We start from the raw sequence: 17,487 nt of genomic DNA on the forward strand, positions 1-17,487 counted from the left end.
CGGCCAGTCGTGCTGTGGCGGCTGCGATCGCGCGACGTCACCCCCGCTCGCTCGCGCGCTACCCTTTCGCTACCCTGCGACTTCCGGAAAACACGGGGGAGACGGTCGTTCCACGCGAGGAACGACGGAGGATCTCGCGCCTCCCGGAAGTGGTTCCGGTTGTCGGAATCGATCGTCGATCGACGAAGGGTGGGAGGGAAATCGGGATCAGAAGCGAGACGCAAGGGTGTCTCCGGGTTACATCGAGCCGCTTAAAACGATCCTCCCTCTCTCTCTTTTTCTTTCTCTACCTCTCATTCGCGAATTCGAGAGTTTTCGCAGGAAATAATTCGCGAAGAGCTCTCTCCTGTCTTTTCGACACCCGGGATAATAAGAAGTGCGTTCTTCTCTTTCTTATCTGGTTTTTGTGACTCGAAAAATTTCGGGACGATCTGTCAAACCGCGAAAAGCGTCGAGACGCAAAGTCGCGAATTCGAAATGACGGAAAGAAAGCGTCGATTCTCGCTGATCCTGGCTTGACGTTCCAGGTATTCGCGAGGGCGGGAAAACGCAATAACGAGACTCGACTTTTCACGCCGCCGGGATTTGCACGAGGACGCGATAAGAAGGTGCGGATAAGGGTCCCTCCGATTTCCATTCGACTGGCGACTGGATTTACGCGGGCGACTTGCGGAGAAAGTAAAAGACGAAGCTCAACGAGAGGGAAAGTCGCGAAGGGAAGGACGTGCCGCGTCGAGGATTCGTTGTTACTCGCCCTTGTCGAAAATCGATCGCGGCTGATTAACGCGCGACGCGGTCGGAAACGAAGCCTCATGAGAGGATTCGACTTTGATTTGTGACTTTCAAGTTTGAACGCCGAAAACGGCGAGGCGATCGATGATTGAACGATTCGCGACGTGAAAAAGATCGTATTGTTTGCGAGAATCGCTCCCTAAAATCAAGGGTACAAAGCGAAATCTACCGGTTCTCTCTCTTGGATCGCTGGACTCCGAATGGATCGATTAACATCTTGTCATAATGAAGAACTTCACCGAGATGCGGCAATTATCGGTACGAATATCAAGTTAACACTATCAAGTTACAAACAAGTTATTAAAAAGAGGTGTTATCATTATATTCCAGGAGAAATAATACTTGACATTTCTCGAAATTTTTTTATTAATTTATTAATTTTATTATTTATTAATTTTATTATGTATTAATTTTATTAATTTTATTATTTATCAATTTTATTAATATTTTATTATCTTTTTATAATTCTATTTCATATATGTTATGTATAATATTTTAAATTTATATATATATATATATATATATATATATATATATATATATATTAATAAAAATTCATTATATAAATTTTTTATTAACTTCATTTATAAAATATAAAAAAATTGTGTAAACGTATTTTATGAAAAAATTATCAAGCTATCATATTAAAAAGTTCACATTATATGTTTTTAATTTTTTATATATGCATATAATATTTAAATATTAATATTGAATAAATATCGGAGTTGAACGATTTATTATTTTTTTTTTTTTCGAAGATGGAAATTCAATTATTAGGTAAATGTATATTAATATGTATTAATGCAAAAAGAAAAGTAAGCTTATGTCTCTGTTATGCATTAGTATCTATTCGTTCTTTTACTCTACCTCTTGATCATCGAGCCTTCTTCATATTTTTATGGAAAAATAATTAGCGAGAAGTCTCATAAAATCATAAAGAATTAAACTGAATTTTCTCTCCATTAAATTTGCAGCATTTTCCAAACAAAAATTCCTCCAACCTATGATTCTTAAAAAAGAGAGTAAATAGAGTAAATAGAGTAGATGATGAATAAAAATAATTCAAAAATTGGACATTTTAGAGAGGGGGAGGCACACACGGGTCGCTTCTCGCTTTAAATATCGTAAATTCGCGTTAAAATCCTCGCGTAACAAGATAATCAGACGAGATAAAACGAGTCAATTTAATTTCTCCCGCCGCATTTTCGCGATTTGTCTAACATCAAAGATGCTCGTCGATTAGCGACGATGCACAGCCGGAAGTAATCTCGGTGCGCGCTTCCTCCTGCCACGTCCCGTCCCCCTCCCCCCCCCGCTACTCCCACGTTATATCCACGCAATTATTCCTCGAGGAGGACTTTTCTCTCCGCGCGTGCATGCTTCATCGTCAAGTCGAACAATCACGGGATTACGGAGGCAATCTCGAGTACGATTCGCGATATTACGTATGTTTACATAATCACGCCCCCGTATTTGCGAGCACTTCCACGCGGTTACACCCCCGAGAGGGGGTGAGACGAGGGGAGAGATCTTCCCGCGTTTCCCCTTTCCCTTGTCGAATCGCTCTGGGATTATCGAGGCGATCTCGATAGGATTCGCGATGTTACGTGTGTTTACATATTCGTGTCGTTGCATCTGCGAGCTATTTCCGCGCGGTTACACCCCGAAAGGGAAAGAAGAGGGCGAGTTCCCGTCGAACGCGATTACGAGATTATCGAGCAATCTCGAGATATGCACGTTTTAGTGATATATTAACCCGGCAAACACCAAATAACAGTTATATAACTGTTACGTAACATGTAACAGTTATATTGTTGTTATATAACAGTTATATAACTGATATATTAACCCAGCAAACAGCAAATAACAGTTATATAACTGTTATTTGGTGTTTGCTGGGTTAATATATTAGTTATATAACTGTTATATAACAACAATATAACTGTTACATGTTACGTAACAGTTATATAACTGTTATTTGGTGTTTGCCGGGTTAATATATCAGTTATATAACTGTTATATAACAATAATATACCGGTTAGATGTTACGTAACAGTTACATAACAGTTACATAACATGTAACAGTTATATTGTCGAACGGGAAATTACACCTAACAGTTATATAAATGTTACTTGGTGTTCGCTGGGAAGATATATTCGAGGGAATATCCGCGCCCTTGCCCTTGCCCGATCCACCCACCCCTCCTCGATGTCGCCACCCCTCCCCCCCCTCTCGCAGATTGCATGTAGGGCGTGCGCGTATTAGCAGTTTCCTAGGCAATCACAGGCCGGAAGTTGTCGGCGAAATTATTAGTCCGAAAAGCGGATACGCGAAGGAGAGAGAAGCCGATTCTCCCGCTCGCACGGAAGTCACCTACATCGACTTCGTCGATGATTTCCCTCGACGAGAGCGAGGGAGAGAGGGAGGTATCTCGTCTCGAGCTCCTACTCCGGAAAGTTTGCGCCTCCAACCCCCAACCCCCGTCGTGATCGATGTACTCGATAACTTTACACACGCGAGGGACTAGTTAGCGTAATATAACGTCATGCGTGTAAGTGGATCGGGAGATCTAATCTGGTGAAATCGAATTTTGCAGGATCCTCGCGGAAAATTTCTTCGCGCGATCCCCACGTTCGACTTCCCTGATCCCGAGTCCACGTATGCGGAGAATGAAGATCGAGAGCAGCGAAGCGATCGTGCCTCGTCGTCCAACCGAGTCCTCGTCGCTTTGAAATTCAAAACAATATCAAGCCGATACGCCTCGACTTTAAAACCGGACCATCATCATCAACCTCGTTAAGCTCCGTCTCGGTGAATTTAAACCCGTTTAACGAGCCAGAAATTTACTATTTGAAAAAGGTACGAGCCGGAAAAAGAGCGGTACTCTCGATAGGGGCAAAGGGAACACCTGTAAAACAAGAAATCGTGTGTCTTAATCGGAGTAAAAAAATGTGACATGATAATAGAAGAAGAGGAAGAGTTTGTTTCAGTAACGACAGAAGGAATATTTCAGAAAAGAAAAGCAAGAGTCTCGATAAAAGAGAAAGAAATAGAGAAGGAGGCAAGAAACAAAAAAAAAGAAGAAGAGTAGGAGATTCCAACTCGAAGAGGAGAACCTAGTTGGCTCCGACACGGACGCCGAATGATTGTTCCGGAACCCAAGTCTTCCGATATTCTTCCCCTTCGATTCCAGAATTATCAGAACAACAGACGCCAAGAATAATCTCATCGGATGCAAAGCTTAAAGCCCTCTTTAAGAAAATCTTAGGAAGGATTTGTGTAGCTTCAATGTTGGCGTTTGAGTGAAGAACGAAGAAACTTGGCAAGAATCCAAGAAATAATGCATACGATGTAAGGAATTTTCGCAGCGAGAAAGCGAAAGTGATTGTGAAAGGGAATCGACGTCGATTCTCCCGAGACTATTAGCTTGCGGAGAGGGATGCGGCAAAGTGCGTGTTGCCCGAGAAAAGGTCAAAAAGCAGAAGTTCGCGGTCGGTGTCCACATATTCGGAATCGATGGCGAGGAATCCGACCTCTTCCGCGAATCGACGATGCGATGGACCATCGAGGATTCCGTCTGCGGGGAATACGGTAAGTACCAGAGCAGAGGGTATCTGTCTCGACCTAACTTTTTAGGATTTTAATCGCACCGTAATTGGGCCGTAATCAAGCTGCGAGGATTCAACTTGTTTGTAAGGAATGATAGAAGAGAGATTCGATTGACGAGAAAGCACTCGGACAGAGAGCTGTTTCATCTTGAAATAGGTGCTTGGTTCGAGATAAGAGACTCACCTTGACAGATGTAACGGGCGAGGTGGATCGAAGATCCTAGATTCCGACGAAGCGAGGATTGCCAAGGGCAGCGTGACACAGGCAGACCACAGCCGGCGGTTAAGATGCGCGAGCGCGTGCCTTGGCCGTTGCTGCTCCTGACCTTGTCGTTGCAGCGGTTATCGACGGTGTCGTTGATGCAACCGAGGATGCACAGCAAGGCGGTGCTGATACCCGGCGACATCGTGCTGGGCGGACTGTTCCCGGTGCACGAGAAGGGCGGCGGCACCGCGTGCGGGCCCAACATCTATCATCGGGGCGTGCAACGTCTCGAGGCGATGCTGTTCGCTGTAGATGAGATCAATCGGAAGGACAAGGTGCTGCCGGGGGTCATGCTAGGGGTGCACATCCTCGACACGTGCGGCCGCGACACGTACGCGCTCAATCAGAGCCTGCACTTCGTCAGGGCGTCCCTGTCCAACATCGACATCAGCGTCCTGGAGTGCGCGGACAGGTCGACGCCCAGGGTGAAGAAGACTGCCAGCGCGGGGCCCATCTTCGGGGTCATCGGTGGTTCCTACAGTTCGGTATCGCTACAGGTGGCCAATCTGCTCAGGCTCTTTCACATTCCTCAAATATCGCCGGCTTCCACGGCCAAGGCGCTCAGCGATAAGACCAGGTAGAGCTCTCCCTTTCAAGTTAGAAGCTCAAGTTATAGTATAGTTTTTATTCGGGAATTTTAGATAAATTAAAAAAAAAGAATTTAAATAAAAAAAATTTTTTAAAAATAATTTAAATAAAAAAAATTTAAAAAGAGAATTTAAATAAAAAAATAAAAAAGAGAAATAACCCATCGTGCCCGTCGAGTAAAGTGAGAAAATAAAGTTGTGTAGAAATATACAGAGTGTTCTCGTTGAGAAATAATTTTCTTTTCTCTCAATATTCTTTCTTGAAAATTCAAATTAATAATTGTATATAAATAAAACAGAATTGAGAGAATAAGGAACAAAATGTAACAAACGTGATAAAAATAATAAAACGACAACTGAATCATTTTGCAGACTACAATTGCGACAGAGGGCGTAATTAATTATACATTAATTATATAAATTTGCATTCGCGTGGCTCGTATTATTGGAATGCATATTTTGCGAATTTCTATTTCACGTTTCCGTCTCTTTAAAATTCATAGTTTCTGAATAAATTCTGATTCTGTCGGAAAAATTCGTAGCTTGATGAAGATCTGCAATTGAATTAAATATAAAATCATAAAAAAAATAAGGAGATAGTATTTCACGTGCCGATGAAAAATACTTGTATTAAAAATGTTTAAATCTCCAGTCCTGGAAACACAAATTCAAGAGAGACACACTCTGGAGATAAACTCTTCAATCATTGGCTCTGACAATCGTTGATTCATCAGTAAGACGTTGACTGTAATTAATGTGAACTTCTGACATTTCTATCAAACGGTTTCTGACGTTGTTTGCCGACGTCGTGTATGAGTGTCATTAGAAGACTTTCAAGCCCTGTTTAACGTTCTATGTGACTTTAACAAGTACATATTTGAAGATACAACAAAAGCGTACGATGGGAGGAATCGGACAATATTTAAGAGCTGTGAATTTTCATAATTAATCCTTTGGATTCCTAATCATTAATCTTCTAGAGTAATAACTAATCTCTTAATTTTAACCATCACTCTAAAGAAGCAATTGTCAATGATCCAGGATTAAGGAAACTAAAATTAATTATTATTTGATCAATGATCCAGGATTAAGGAAATTAAAATTATTATTTGATCAAAAAATTACTATTAATTTGTCAATGATCCAGGATTAAGGAAATTAAAATTAATTATTATTTGATCAAAAAATTACTATCCTCTTTCAAGTACAAATATCAAATAAAAATATTCTTGAATAATGTAAAAATTATTTTGTAACAGCTTCATGAAAATCCACGATTACTTATGAAATCGATCATGAATACCAACTCGAATAGAATCCAGTCGAGTTCTGAGTGTGTCACGTTCGCCGGTGATTCCTCAGGTTCGACTACTTTGCGAGGACGGTACCGCCAGACACCTTCCAGTCGATCGCGCTGGTGGACGTGGTGAAGAGCGCCAACTGGTCGTACGTGTCCACCGTCTACTCGGAGGGCAGCTACGGCGAATACGGCATTGAGGTGTTCACGCGCGAGGCGACGGAACGGAACGTCTGCATAGCAGCAGCGCTCAAGGTACCTAGTGCTGCGGATGACAAGGTGTACGACGACATCATCCAACGTCTGAGCAAGAAGCCCAACGCCCGCGCGATCGTCCTGTTCACTCGAGCGGAGGACGCCCGAGGTATCCTCGAAGCCGCGAAACGATTGAACCTCAGCCAGCCCTTCCAGGTCAGATATGGGGAGAAAAACTCCCCCGGGTAGCCCTATAAAATTTCTTTCTTCTTAAACCATGATAAACTACCGATATCTCTACAGTGGTTGGCCAGCGACGGCTGGGGTCGACAGAGCAAGCTGGTCGAGGGCCTCGAGGAGGAGGCCGAGGGCGCCATCACCGTCGAATTGCAATCGGAAAACATCCCCGGCTTCGACGAGTACATGGCGTCGCTCACCCCCGACAACAATCGACGGAATCCTTGGTTCGGGGAGTACTGGGAGGAGGTGTTCGGCTGCAACCTGAGGAGGGACACGCCGAGCATGGAGCAGCGTTTCGGTCAGCAGGTGGGCTGGAGGAGCGCCAATTCCGGCAATCAGAGCCTCGTCCCGTGCTCGCCCAAGTTGAGGCTGACGGCGGCGAGCGGCTACGAGCAGGAATCCAAGGTGCAGTTCGTCGTGGACGCGGTGTACGCGTTCGCCCTGGCCCTTCATAATCTGCGCCGCGACCTCTGCCGCGACCGCGTCAAGGGCCTGTGCCCGTCGATGGCCAACTACGACCGCGGCGCGTTCTATAGGAATTATCTGCTGAACGTGTCCTTTATAGGTGAGTCCGATGAAACGACGGAATAATCGGGGACGGCGCGACGCGCCGTTTGTTCGCCTCCCATTGTTCGCCGCCTTTTGCCACCCCCGCTCTTCTTATCGCTCTCTGTTGAGAGCTCTAGAGAAGTGCCGGGAGGAAAGAATGCTAAGGAAATATTGAAGGAATGACATAATTGATCTTAATGTAAAAAAATTGAATATTCATCATCAATCTTGAAGAGTGAAATAACACGACGGTTAAGCTTTTATATCGGGCGTAAAAATGACTGCTTGCTGGATCAATACTCGGCTCCCTCCTCACTTTTACCTTCGAAAACTATTATGATTCCACGTTTCACTTGTACATTTTTAAAGCAACTTTTGCCCAAGCTTTCTGTTACACACGACCCATACTTGACGAGCTATCGCCTCTCAGATCGCGTCGTTAATTCGGTTCGAGAGCCGAATGTCGTTTCAGGGCTCGCGGCTGAATCCGCGGTCATCACGATCGTCACGATTTTGCAGACGACGCCGGCAGCGAGGTGAAGTTCGACGAGCACGGGGACGGTCTGGCGCGATACGAGATCCTCAATTTTCGAAAGGGGACGAACAACAATGGCACCAACGGCTATCACTATCGGGTAAGGTTCATTCGGAGGGCCGTAATCACCGCGACACGCCGTTATCGCTCTCCCTCGCCCGTTGCATAATTGAACAAACCGTCTCCTCTCGCCGGGAGCGATAAGTTGAATTGAGACTCCGAGGAAGCCACTTCGACTTCTATAAAGTTTCCATTTCCACGTCATCCCTTTCGCGGATGGGATGAAATTTTCCGGCGGTCGGGCAATTTCAACTGTTCGAGGCTCAAATTGGTCGGATCCCCTCGGGTCTGAAAAATTTATTTCCAACTCTTTTCGAGTATACAGCAAAGTCGTACTTTATTTCGATGGGATTTTCGAATTCAAAATTAAAAATCTTAAAATTCAAAGCTTTAGAGATTTAAATTGGAATGTCATCGGAAATACTATATCGATTTCTTGCATAATAATAGAAATAATACTTCGATTTAAATAAACGTCGATATAAATAAATTCTATGGCGATCGATTGTTTTAGTTTTTCTGCTATTTAATGTTTGTTAATTAAAAAAATAGCGATATACATATATGAAAGTGCTTAAAAGTCATTTTGGATATTGGTTTTTACACGCCTGCTTTCGATAATACGCGTGTAAAGTCGGCGCGATCGATGATGCGACGCGGAATCGAATAAAACGAATGCGCAAAGGGGTGGCTCTGCCTTTTTAACGAGTAATTAAAGTTGCACCGTGACTGCACTTTCGAGAGCCCTGAAAACTTGTGAGAAAACGCTTTCCACCAAGAAAAACCGATGCGAAATTAGATCCTCGAGCTCTAGGACAAGAAAAATATGAGGGTGTTTAGAGTGAGAGAGAGAATCGGAAGTAATTAGCCAGTAATTTAAGTTTAAAAGTAAAAAAAAATCCAACGATGACAAAAATGTTCGAAAATTGCACGAAATTTTATTACAATTTATAGGCAATTATACCCAGAAGTATATTTATATTATTTTTTAAAAGTATATTTATATTATTTTTTTTACTACTGTAATTATAACAATTAATTGTGCAAATGTCATTTTGAAGTTGCACATTTTAAATATAAAATATTCATAAAAAAATCTTGGAAATTTTTTATTTGATTCTCTTTCGACGAAATGTAATTTCTGTGTAAAATATATAAACGCGAGGAAATGTTTTTATTACATTATTCCATCGGAATAAACTTTTTCCGTCAGGCGCGTAATTAAAATTAAGCACGACAAAATTAAAATCCCTCTCTGTCTCTTTTTCATTGGCGCGATTGGCCGAAATTCGACGGGAGGTTTGATCAGCTGCCAAATCTCGCGGGCGGAATAGTCGATCGAAAAATTTGCGTATCGGAAGCGAGCGAGGATACATGCGACATACGGTGACAAATCTGGCCGACAGGTGGTGGGCAAATGGTACAATTCCCTGGACATTCGCACGGGGGAGATGGTGTGGGCGCGGGGGACGAAGGACATACCGATCTCCGCGTGCTCGCTGCCCTGCGAGCCAGGTATGATAAAGAAGCAACAGGGTGACACTTGTTGCTGGGTCTGCGATCAGTGCGAGGCGTACGAGTTCGTCTACGACGAGTACACCTGCAGGGACTGCGGCCCGGGATACTGGCCGCATCCTGACAAACGGGGCTGCTACCAGCTTCCGATCAAGCATATCAGGTGCGCGACTTCATGTCCTTTTTTTTCCTTTATGAAGCTTAAACACTTGACGTTGCTATCGATCCTAAAATAAATTTTACTTCAAACAGTATACAGATTTTTTTTAAAAGAGTAGGATTTATAGATATTGATTTAATATTATAATAATATTAATTTTAGGGACATTTTTTTCGAAAATATACAAGACCAACTCATTTTAAGGCGATTATTATCCCATTTGAACCAAAAGATAATTACTTATGATTCATTAATGAAGAATTCATCTTTCATCAGGTGGAGCAGCGCCTTCGCCATCGCGCCCGCGGTGATATCCTGCCTGGGGATCGTGACGACCCTGGCGGTGGCGTGTCTGCTCTTCCAACATCGCGACACCCCGGTGGTCCGTGCCTCGGGACGAGAGCTCACCGCGATCCTGCTGGCGGGCGTCCTCGTCTGCTACCTGAACACCTTCGTGCTACTCGCCACCCCGACCACGGCGATCTGCGTCCTGCAGCGCTTCGGGATAGGTGTCAGCTTCAGCGCCATGTACGGTGCCCTGCTCACCAAGACCAACAGGATCGCCAGGATCTTCGATTCGGCCTCGCGGTCCGCCGTCAGGCCGCGGTACATCAGTCCGACGTCCCAGGTTTGCATCGCGGCAGCTTTGATCGCCTTTCAGGTAAGTGGATCCCGATCCTGATGGGATAAAGTTTCCATTTCGAACCGAGCGCTCGTTTAAAAGAACTCTGCGTCTTCTCCAGCTACGGTAGCCAATTTCCTTTAGTTTACGTTTATTTACTCGTTTATATCAAACATGAGCTTGTAATGCGTAGCAGGAAATGAAATTAGCACGAGATTGTTAATTAAAACGAGTAATGCGAGCTTAAATAATTATAAGGCAATTAATTGTTCGGAGTTAAATCATCCATGCAATTTAATGAAAACCTCTAGTGAGATTATACCTGTTTATTTGTTTATTTATTTATTTATTTATTTACTGAGTGATATATGCTGCATGTTGAATAAAAAAGGAAGTGAAATATATGATTATTAGCACAATTAATCAACTGATTGTAATAAAATCGTCAAATTAATTAGGAGATATAATACACATTTATAAAGATTTGATAGAGGGAAACATCGAGCAATCGTAAAAAAAGTTTAAAAAATACAAATTTGCAATTTTAAAATTCCAATATTCGAGGGCAGTTTCCTCAGAATAATTTTTAATAAGAAAAGACTATAATCGCTCGAGGCGAAGGATATCCCAACACATTCGGTTCGAAATAGGCGCTTTATCTTCTCGTCCGTCGCGAGACATAGACACAGACAGAGATGACTTTTCCGAGGTGGTGCTCACGCTGATCTGGATGATCATCGAGCCGCCGGGCACCAGGTACTCGTACCCGGATCGCCGCCAGGTGATCCTCAAGTGCAACATCCAGGACATGAGCTTCCTCTTCTCCCAGCTGTACAACGCCCTGCTGATCCTCGTCTCGACCGTGTACGCGGTGAAGACCCGCAGGATACCGGAGAACTTCAACGAGAGCAAGTTCATCGGCTTCACCATGTACACCACGTGCATCATCTGGCTCGCATTCGTGCCCATCTACTTCGGCACCGGCAACGCCCACGAGACGCAAATCACCACGCTCTGCGTGGCCATCAGCCTGAGCGCCTCCGTCACCCTCGTCTGCCTCTACTCGCCCAAGGTCTACATCATCGTCTTCCAGCCAGACAAGAATATACGCGGCAAGGTTTGCATGGGCAGCACGTTCAAGAAGCAGGGCAGCAGCGCCGGCGCCTCGTCTATGACCAAGTGTGAGGGTCTCCAACAATATGATCTCTCGAGTTACGTGGTTTCCGCCCAGGGGAAAGGAAGGGAGAGGCAAGGGAGTTTCTCTCGTAGATCTCCTCTTGGCGAAACAATTTGCCGCGCAGCGCGAATCGATACTACGAGAAGAGAAAGACCCTTTCCTTTTCCTCTCTTATCCTGGAAACCCGACAATCGATCTCTTATCTTTCCGCTACATTCGATATATATCGTCTCGTTTGATGGCGCGTGAATAATGTGCGTGATAATTAGATGCTTCAAATCTATAAATCAATTTTTTTGCTCTCATTTTAAAAAAAATTCTCGGGAGAAAATAGCGGAAGAGATGATGAAGACGCCAAAAAGGCAGGAACGATTATATTGATTGAGGTGAATTTTTTTTATATGAATTTAATTAAGTTTCGTCTGCGAACTTGACAATTGCAGGATCACGTGCGTCGCGTTTCTCTCTTTCTCTCCGCAAAATAATGATATGAAAATGACATTTCACCTTCAAGGTACCTAGCTTTAAAGGGGACCTGTAGCGTCGATCCGGCTTCGGAATTCGCGACGCATCCGAAAAATCCGACATGACACGATATGACATCCGGAGCCGACGACGACGAGGACGATGTCGATGAATCGCCTCATCATCCCATTCGGGGCTTTCGCTCGAAAGAAAGTAATCGATACGCGGGAGACGCAACGGACGGTTTGATATTCGATAGCGTGACGGCGGCTGTGGATGTAACAGCTCCTGGCTGGAATCTGGGCCAATCCTGGCGCGGATGTAGAAGCGATTTTCGCTTATTAAACGTTTTATTTATAACGCGGATCCCCGCACATTTATTTTTTTTTCTCTTCCTCGGGAGTTTCATTCACGTTCTTTCTGAATTCAATTGATTCATTCAATCAATTCATTATTCACGCGCTATAAATCATTCGGTTCCTACCGTTGCTTTGTGATTAACAATCGTTGATTATTACGCGGCAGCGGCTACGCAATCGTGAAAGGGATTACAGAGCGAGAGCTCGCGCTAATGGTTGGCTAGGACGATTCCCTGTCCCATAAGCGGTACTAAATTATTAAGTTAATACCGCCGCTCTGCTTCATCCCTTGTGTAAATTTATAGGTGGATTATTCCGGGGAAATTCGGGAAATTTCGTATCACGACGCGTGACTGCATTATACGAGCATTACATCTCACGGCTTGTATTATGAGACAATGATTACGTAGGTCCTTTTCCTCATCCTGCGAATGGAGTGAGAAAGAGATGTGCAAAGATACTCGAGAAAATTTCCGTTACCGATATATTAAATTAATATACCACGTATACGTGCTCGTGAAACAATTATTAATCCATATTATTAATTTAACGTTTCAAGATACCAGACAATTCAAAGGAAAATCACTCATATTGCTAAAGATATAGAGATACGTATTAAATGATATTAATTGTTAAAATTTAATTTAATTCTTAATTTTTCAAACGAGATTTTTGCCTTCAAACGATGGAAAATAATAAAAAAAAATTTTAAATAATATGAAATTAAAGAAAAGAGGTTCATACGATATAAATCAAATGAGATACAAAGGCTAAGAATCAAACGCCGGTGCAAAAGCGCAAACAAAATTATTATTATTATTAGCAAATCACATTAAATGTTAACAAATTTAGATAGAGAAAAAAAATAAAAATAAAAATACATTAAAAAAATTTAAAATAATATGAAATAAAAGAAAAGAGGTTCATACGATATAAATCAAATGAGATACAAAGGCTAAGAATCAAACGCCGGTGCAAAAGCGCAAACAAAATTATTATTATTATTAGCAAATCACATTAAATGTTAACAAATTTAGATAGAGAAAAGAAAAATAAAAATAAAATACATAAAAAAAAATTTCCTTCTCGCTTATCGCAGTTGATTACGTTTTAATGAAGAGCCAGGGATGAAAATCCCAAGGGGAGGGTAGCAAACGCGTCGCGGTTCCGTGCACTTACAATTAGCCTAATATAGTTCACTCTTCTCACGACTAATGGCTAATGAAATTTTCATTTTGCAGACACAGGCTGCGAGTCGGCGAGTGAGAACGTGCCCTTGCAAAGCGCCCTAACCGCGGCGGTGCGGACGTCCGTGGGAGTCACCGAGATCTCGCTAACGTCCAGCACCACCAGCAGAACTAATAACGAACAAGTGGCGCAATTGTAGACTCATACACACACACACACACACATACATGCGTGCACGGCCTTCGTAATTATATAAATCGTTGAACGCCGAGGTGCATTTGGAAAGATTAAGATTGATAAAGAATTATACACTCCCGACCCGTTGATGCTTCAACTTTAATTTACTTATTAAAGAGATTAATAATTGAATTAAAATTTGAAAATCGACTTTGAAGACGCTGAGCGTCTCGCGATCATCATCGTTATCATTCATAGCATTCTATTGTCAATCGAGAGAGAGAGAGAGAACGAGAGAAAGAAAAAAGAGAGAGAGAGAAATGTCGAGATTATTGATCGTTATCATGATCGCTGTTGTCGTTATTGTTACTGTTATTGTGCATAAATTATACGCATACACATAGGACATACACATGTACGTGCATTTATCGATCAAGCTGATATACCAAGTGATCCACTAATTCTAGTCGAGCACCTCACAATATGTATGATTTGGATTGCGCGAGATGTATACATAAATGTGGTTTTCCGCATCGATTTCTTACTTATTTGTTTATCTATTTATTTCTTTATTTATTCGAGAAAGAACGTTCAACGTTCTCCGAGAGAGCGCCTTTCGACGAGATAATCGTATATACAGCGGACAATAAATAAATGTATTTAAAGCGAACGCATTTATCGGATGGATACCCCAGTATCGAGTGTATTAATCGAGAATACATTGTCCCCACCCGATTGTTTCTCAACCTCCCTTCGTACTTGTTTTAATAATCGCGACTAACAAAACTTGATCAAACGTATTTTAAAAAAAAATTCATTAAAAAAATTATCTGGAGGCGTAGTATTTTGGGAAAAAATATATATATAATTTATCCTCCCCTACATATAATATAAAAATAATATCATATATATAGCCAGATAAATGTGTCAATCATATTGATTAATCATATTGCTGTCATGTTGCCAACAATTATATTATTGTAGACAATTACTGGCAATATGACAGCCGACAATTGGCTCTATCTGGGTATTATATCTCTGTGTTCTCTACCTTCTTTCTATTAAATTAAAAAATTCTATATAGAATTTTGTTTCAAACGTTTGATCAATTTTGCGAGTAATTGCAAGAGGAGCGTTATTATTGTATTATCGACGATTAAATCGCTCGACTCCCGCGGCCGCTGAAGCCAAAGCGACGTACCAAAAAAAAAGAAAATAAAATAAAATAAAATAAAAATAAAAAAAAAGATATCTTTTCTATTGTAACGAGCGCGCGCGGTGCGAGAGAGAGGCGGAAAAATCGAACATGGAAAATAAAACAATTATTGAATGGCGTATCGAGAGCGTGTATCTATTTCCACCTGCTATCCATCATTTCTGGAAAAAGGATTTGAAATCCCGCCATGATGATAATTCCACGAAATTCAATTTCCCGTGTCCTGCATGCAAGAACAATAAACATTCGCCGCTACTCGATTATCGTATGATACACAATCGGTCCGACGAATAAAATACAATTCGAGTACGTGATAAGTAATATAAAAATCGAGTATATGTAAAATCAGTGAAAATGGAAAATATATATAAAATAAAAACTAGAAAATATAATAAAAATATAAATAATAAATGTAATAAAATAAACCAGATACAATAATGTGTGTTAAGCGGTGAATGTGAAAACGAACATGGAAATTTTCGCCTCTCGACGCCTATGACGATTTCCTCTTCCATTATCTGCTACATTCTTTTTTCTCTATAAGAGAACCTCGAACCGGTATTTGATAATCATATCTTGAGAAGTAGTTTTGGTGTTACTATCAGAGCGTTCACATATTTTACATAGCCGCTCACCGAATTGTTTCAAAGCAAAATATTTCAGACATAAACTATTCATATCGTTGTGCTCTCTTTAATATATACGCAAAGTGTGTTATAAAAATTTCTTTTTCCGTGTCTATTCACGCCTGCTGCTCTCGTCTTGTCATATTGAAAAGGATCTCGCTTAATCCAGTTGTCCCACATCAACTTTATTTGTATTTATTTCATTAATTTGACTTGCATTAATTTTAATTGCAAATATCGAGATCATACGATGCTCGAAATGCGTAAGTAGAACACATGTCTACTGACTCGATGATTGCATAATTTTGATTCGTAAATAAACATGCTTCCTCAGAGCGTATCGGGTAAATGATAACGCATATTTGATAGTCACGAGCATTATAGTCTCGCGAGCTATCGTGCGTCTCCTCTTCAAGCGGATTGGATAGACATCAGCTGATGGCTCTCCCTTGGCGATTATTGACGGTCGCACGACTGGTAAATATTCGAGTGAGTTTACGTTTGCCAGGTGAAAAATTCCAAGTGATAGATTCCAGGTGAATAAGCGCGAAGTGACTCGCCAAAACTTTAAACGCACTGCCACGTGCCAACGTCGAACGTCAACAAGCCGCGAGTCGGATTGAACTCTGGCACTCTGCCAACATAATCAGAGACCTCTAAATACAACGAGTCGATTGCGTTTGGAGCCGATGGGCGATCGTGAAGTAAACAATGTGCAATCTGTTGATTGCATCACGAAAATGGAGAATGAGAATTTCGTGCTTCCATCGAACGATTACTTTTTAATGATAATGTTTTCAATTTGAAATTAATTTTCGAGAATATACAGGATGTCCCAGACTTAACGAATCAGCCGTTAATGGTAGGTTCCTGAGATCATTTGGAAACGAAAATCTTAATACCAAAATGTTGAGGAAGATGTAGGTTCGGCGTTACAAAAGATTAAAGATTACCAATCGACGCGTTACGTTCCCCTGTGCTCAGGGACATATCAAAGGGCTCGTACAGTGCGATAATATCGATATCGATAGAGGGATCAATATAAAATAAAAAATATGACAAGTCAGTAGTTTGAACATTTTTATGAAGTCTTCCTCAACATTTTGGTCTTAGAATTTTCGTCTCCAAGTGATCTCAGGAATCTGCTGTTAACGGCTGATTCGTTAAGTCTGGGATATCTTGTATACACTTGAAAAGCAAATATGTTTCTCTCTAATTAAATTTCTCTTTCGATTGAGAAGATAATCGATTCCAAATTATCTGTCATTAGAGATGATGTAAAACATGATACAAGTAAAGAATACAATGAAAATGTATTGCTACAAAAGTAAAATACGTTCTCCTCTGTATCTTCGAATCAATCAAAAGCTGTTTGCAGCTCCAAAATCAAATCCACGGATTATAAATTGTTCTTTCACATTACTTTATCTTAATACCCTTCATTTTATTGCACAATCGTTGATTCAAGCTTTACATACCTGTTTTATAATTTTGCAAAATCCTAACGATTACGACTTTAAATGTCAGACGTATTTTACTTATAGTGTCGCTCGATAAAATTGTTGTTATCATTGTACTCGCCAGCGATGAAACTTCTCTGTTTGCACAGGCTGAGAGATCGCATAGTCCGATATGCCGCTTCTTGTTCACCAGCACGGTTCATTCTGGCAAAGTGGTGCCCTTTCAACTGTCAGACATCGGCGAAGGGATTCGGGATGTCACCGTGAAAGAATGGTACATTGCGATCCCGTTTCTTCCCTCTCGTACATTTATTCGGATCCAGCGACGATGCACTGTGGAATTTAATATAATATATTAGAAAAAATCTTCTAATAATATTTTATTTATTCTCG

The 17,487-nt window shown here is 41.6% G+C and overlaps 3 protein-coding genes across 11 annotated transcripts in view; 2 read left to right on the top strand and 1 right to left on the bottom strand.

Moving 5' to 3' along the window:
• Positions 1–15,043, top strand: Mglur (metabotropic Glutamate Receptor). Of its 6 annotated transcripts, none has more exons than XM_083095457.1 (10): positions 1–1,050; positions 3,390–4,384; positions 4,465–5,243; positions 6,616–6,961; positions 7,049–7,550; positions 8,054–8,169; positions 9,536–9,807; positions 10,081–10,465; positions 11,136–11,607; positions 13,669–15,043. In XM_083095457.1, exons 3-10 carry the CDS (start codon positions 4,690–4,692, stop codon positions 13,812–13,814), a joined length of 2,793 nt encoding a protein of 930 aa, XP_082951583.1. In that variant the 5' UTR covers positions 1–1,050; positions 3,390–4,384; positions 4,465–4,689; the 3' UTR covers positions 13,815–15,043. The 6 variants fall into 6 exon arrangements, with proteins under 6 accessions (XP_082951583.1, XP_082951582.1, XP_082951584.1 ...); XM_083095456.1 differs by having other exon boundaries at positions 4,491–5,243; XM_083095458.1 differs by having other exon boundaries at positions 4,500–5,243.
• Lap1 (leucine rich repeat containing protein 7 lap1) overlaps positions 13,405–17,487 on the bottom strand; it is a 16,855-nt gene continuing 12,772 nt past the window's right edge. Inside the window, exons 13-14 of the transcript XR_014438074.1 lie at positions 17,216–17,427; positions 13,405–16,268 (exon numbers count right to left, since the gene is read on the bottom strand). The gene's annotated coding sequence lies outside the window, so the exon portion shown is untranslated. The remainder of the gene's footprint in view (positions 16,269–17,215; positions 17,428–17,487) is intronic.
• Dbct (Dihydrolipoamide branched chain transacylase E2) overlaps positions 15,592–17,487 on the top strand; it is a 4,795-nt gene continuing 2,899 nt past the window's right edge. Inside the window, exons 1-3 of one of the 4 annotated variants that reach the window (XM_083095464.1) lie at positions 15,592–15,897; positions 15,969–16,338; positions 17,244–17,368. In XM_083095464.1, the coding sequence (XP_082951590.1) occupies positions 16,324–16,338; positions 17,244–17,368 (140 nt within the window). In that variant the 5' untranslated portion in view covers positions 15,592–15,897; positions 15,969–16,323. Of the gene's footprint in view, positions 15,898–15,918; positions 16,339–17,243; positions 17,369–17,487 lie in introns of those variants that run through there. The other 3 variants (XM_083095461.1, XM_083095463.1, XM_083095462.1) reach the window with 3 other exon arrangements.

This window comes from Camponotus vicinus, unplaced genomic scaffold, assembly GCF_025532165.1.
Source record: "Camponotus vicinus isolate PSW18456_S1 unplaced genomic scaffold, iyCamVici1.0 SCAF_3, whole genome shotgun sequence".
NCBI classification, from domain to species: Eukaryota; Metazoa; Arthropoda; class Insecta; order Hymenoptera; family Formicidae; genus Camponotus; species Camponotus vicinus.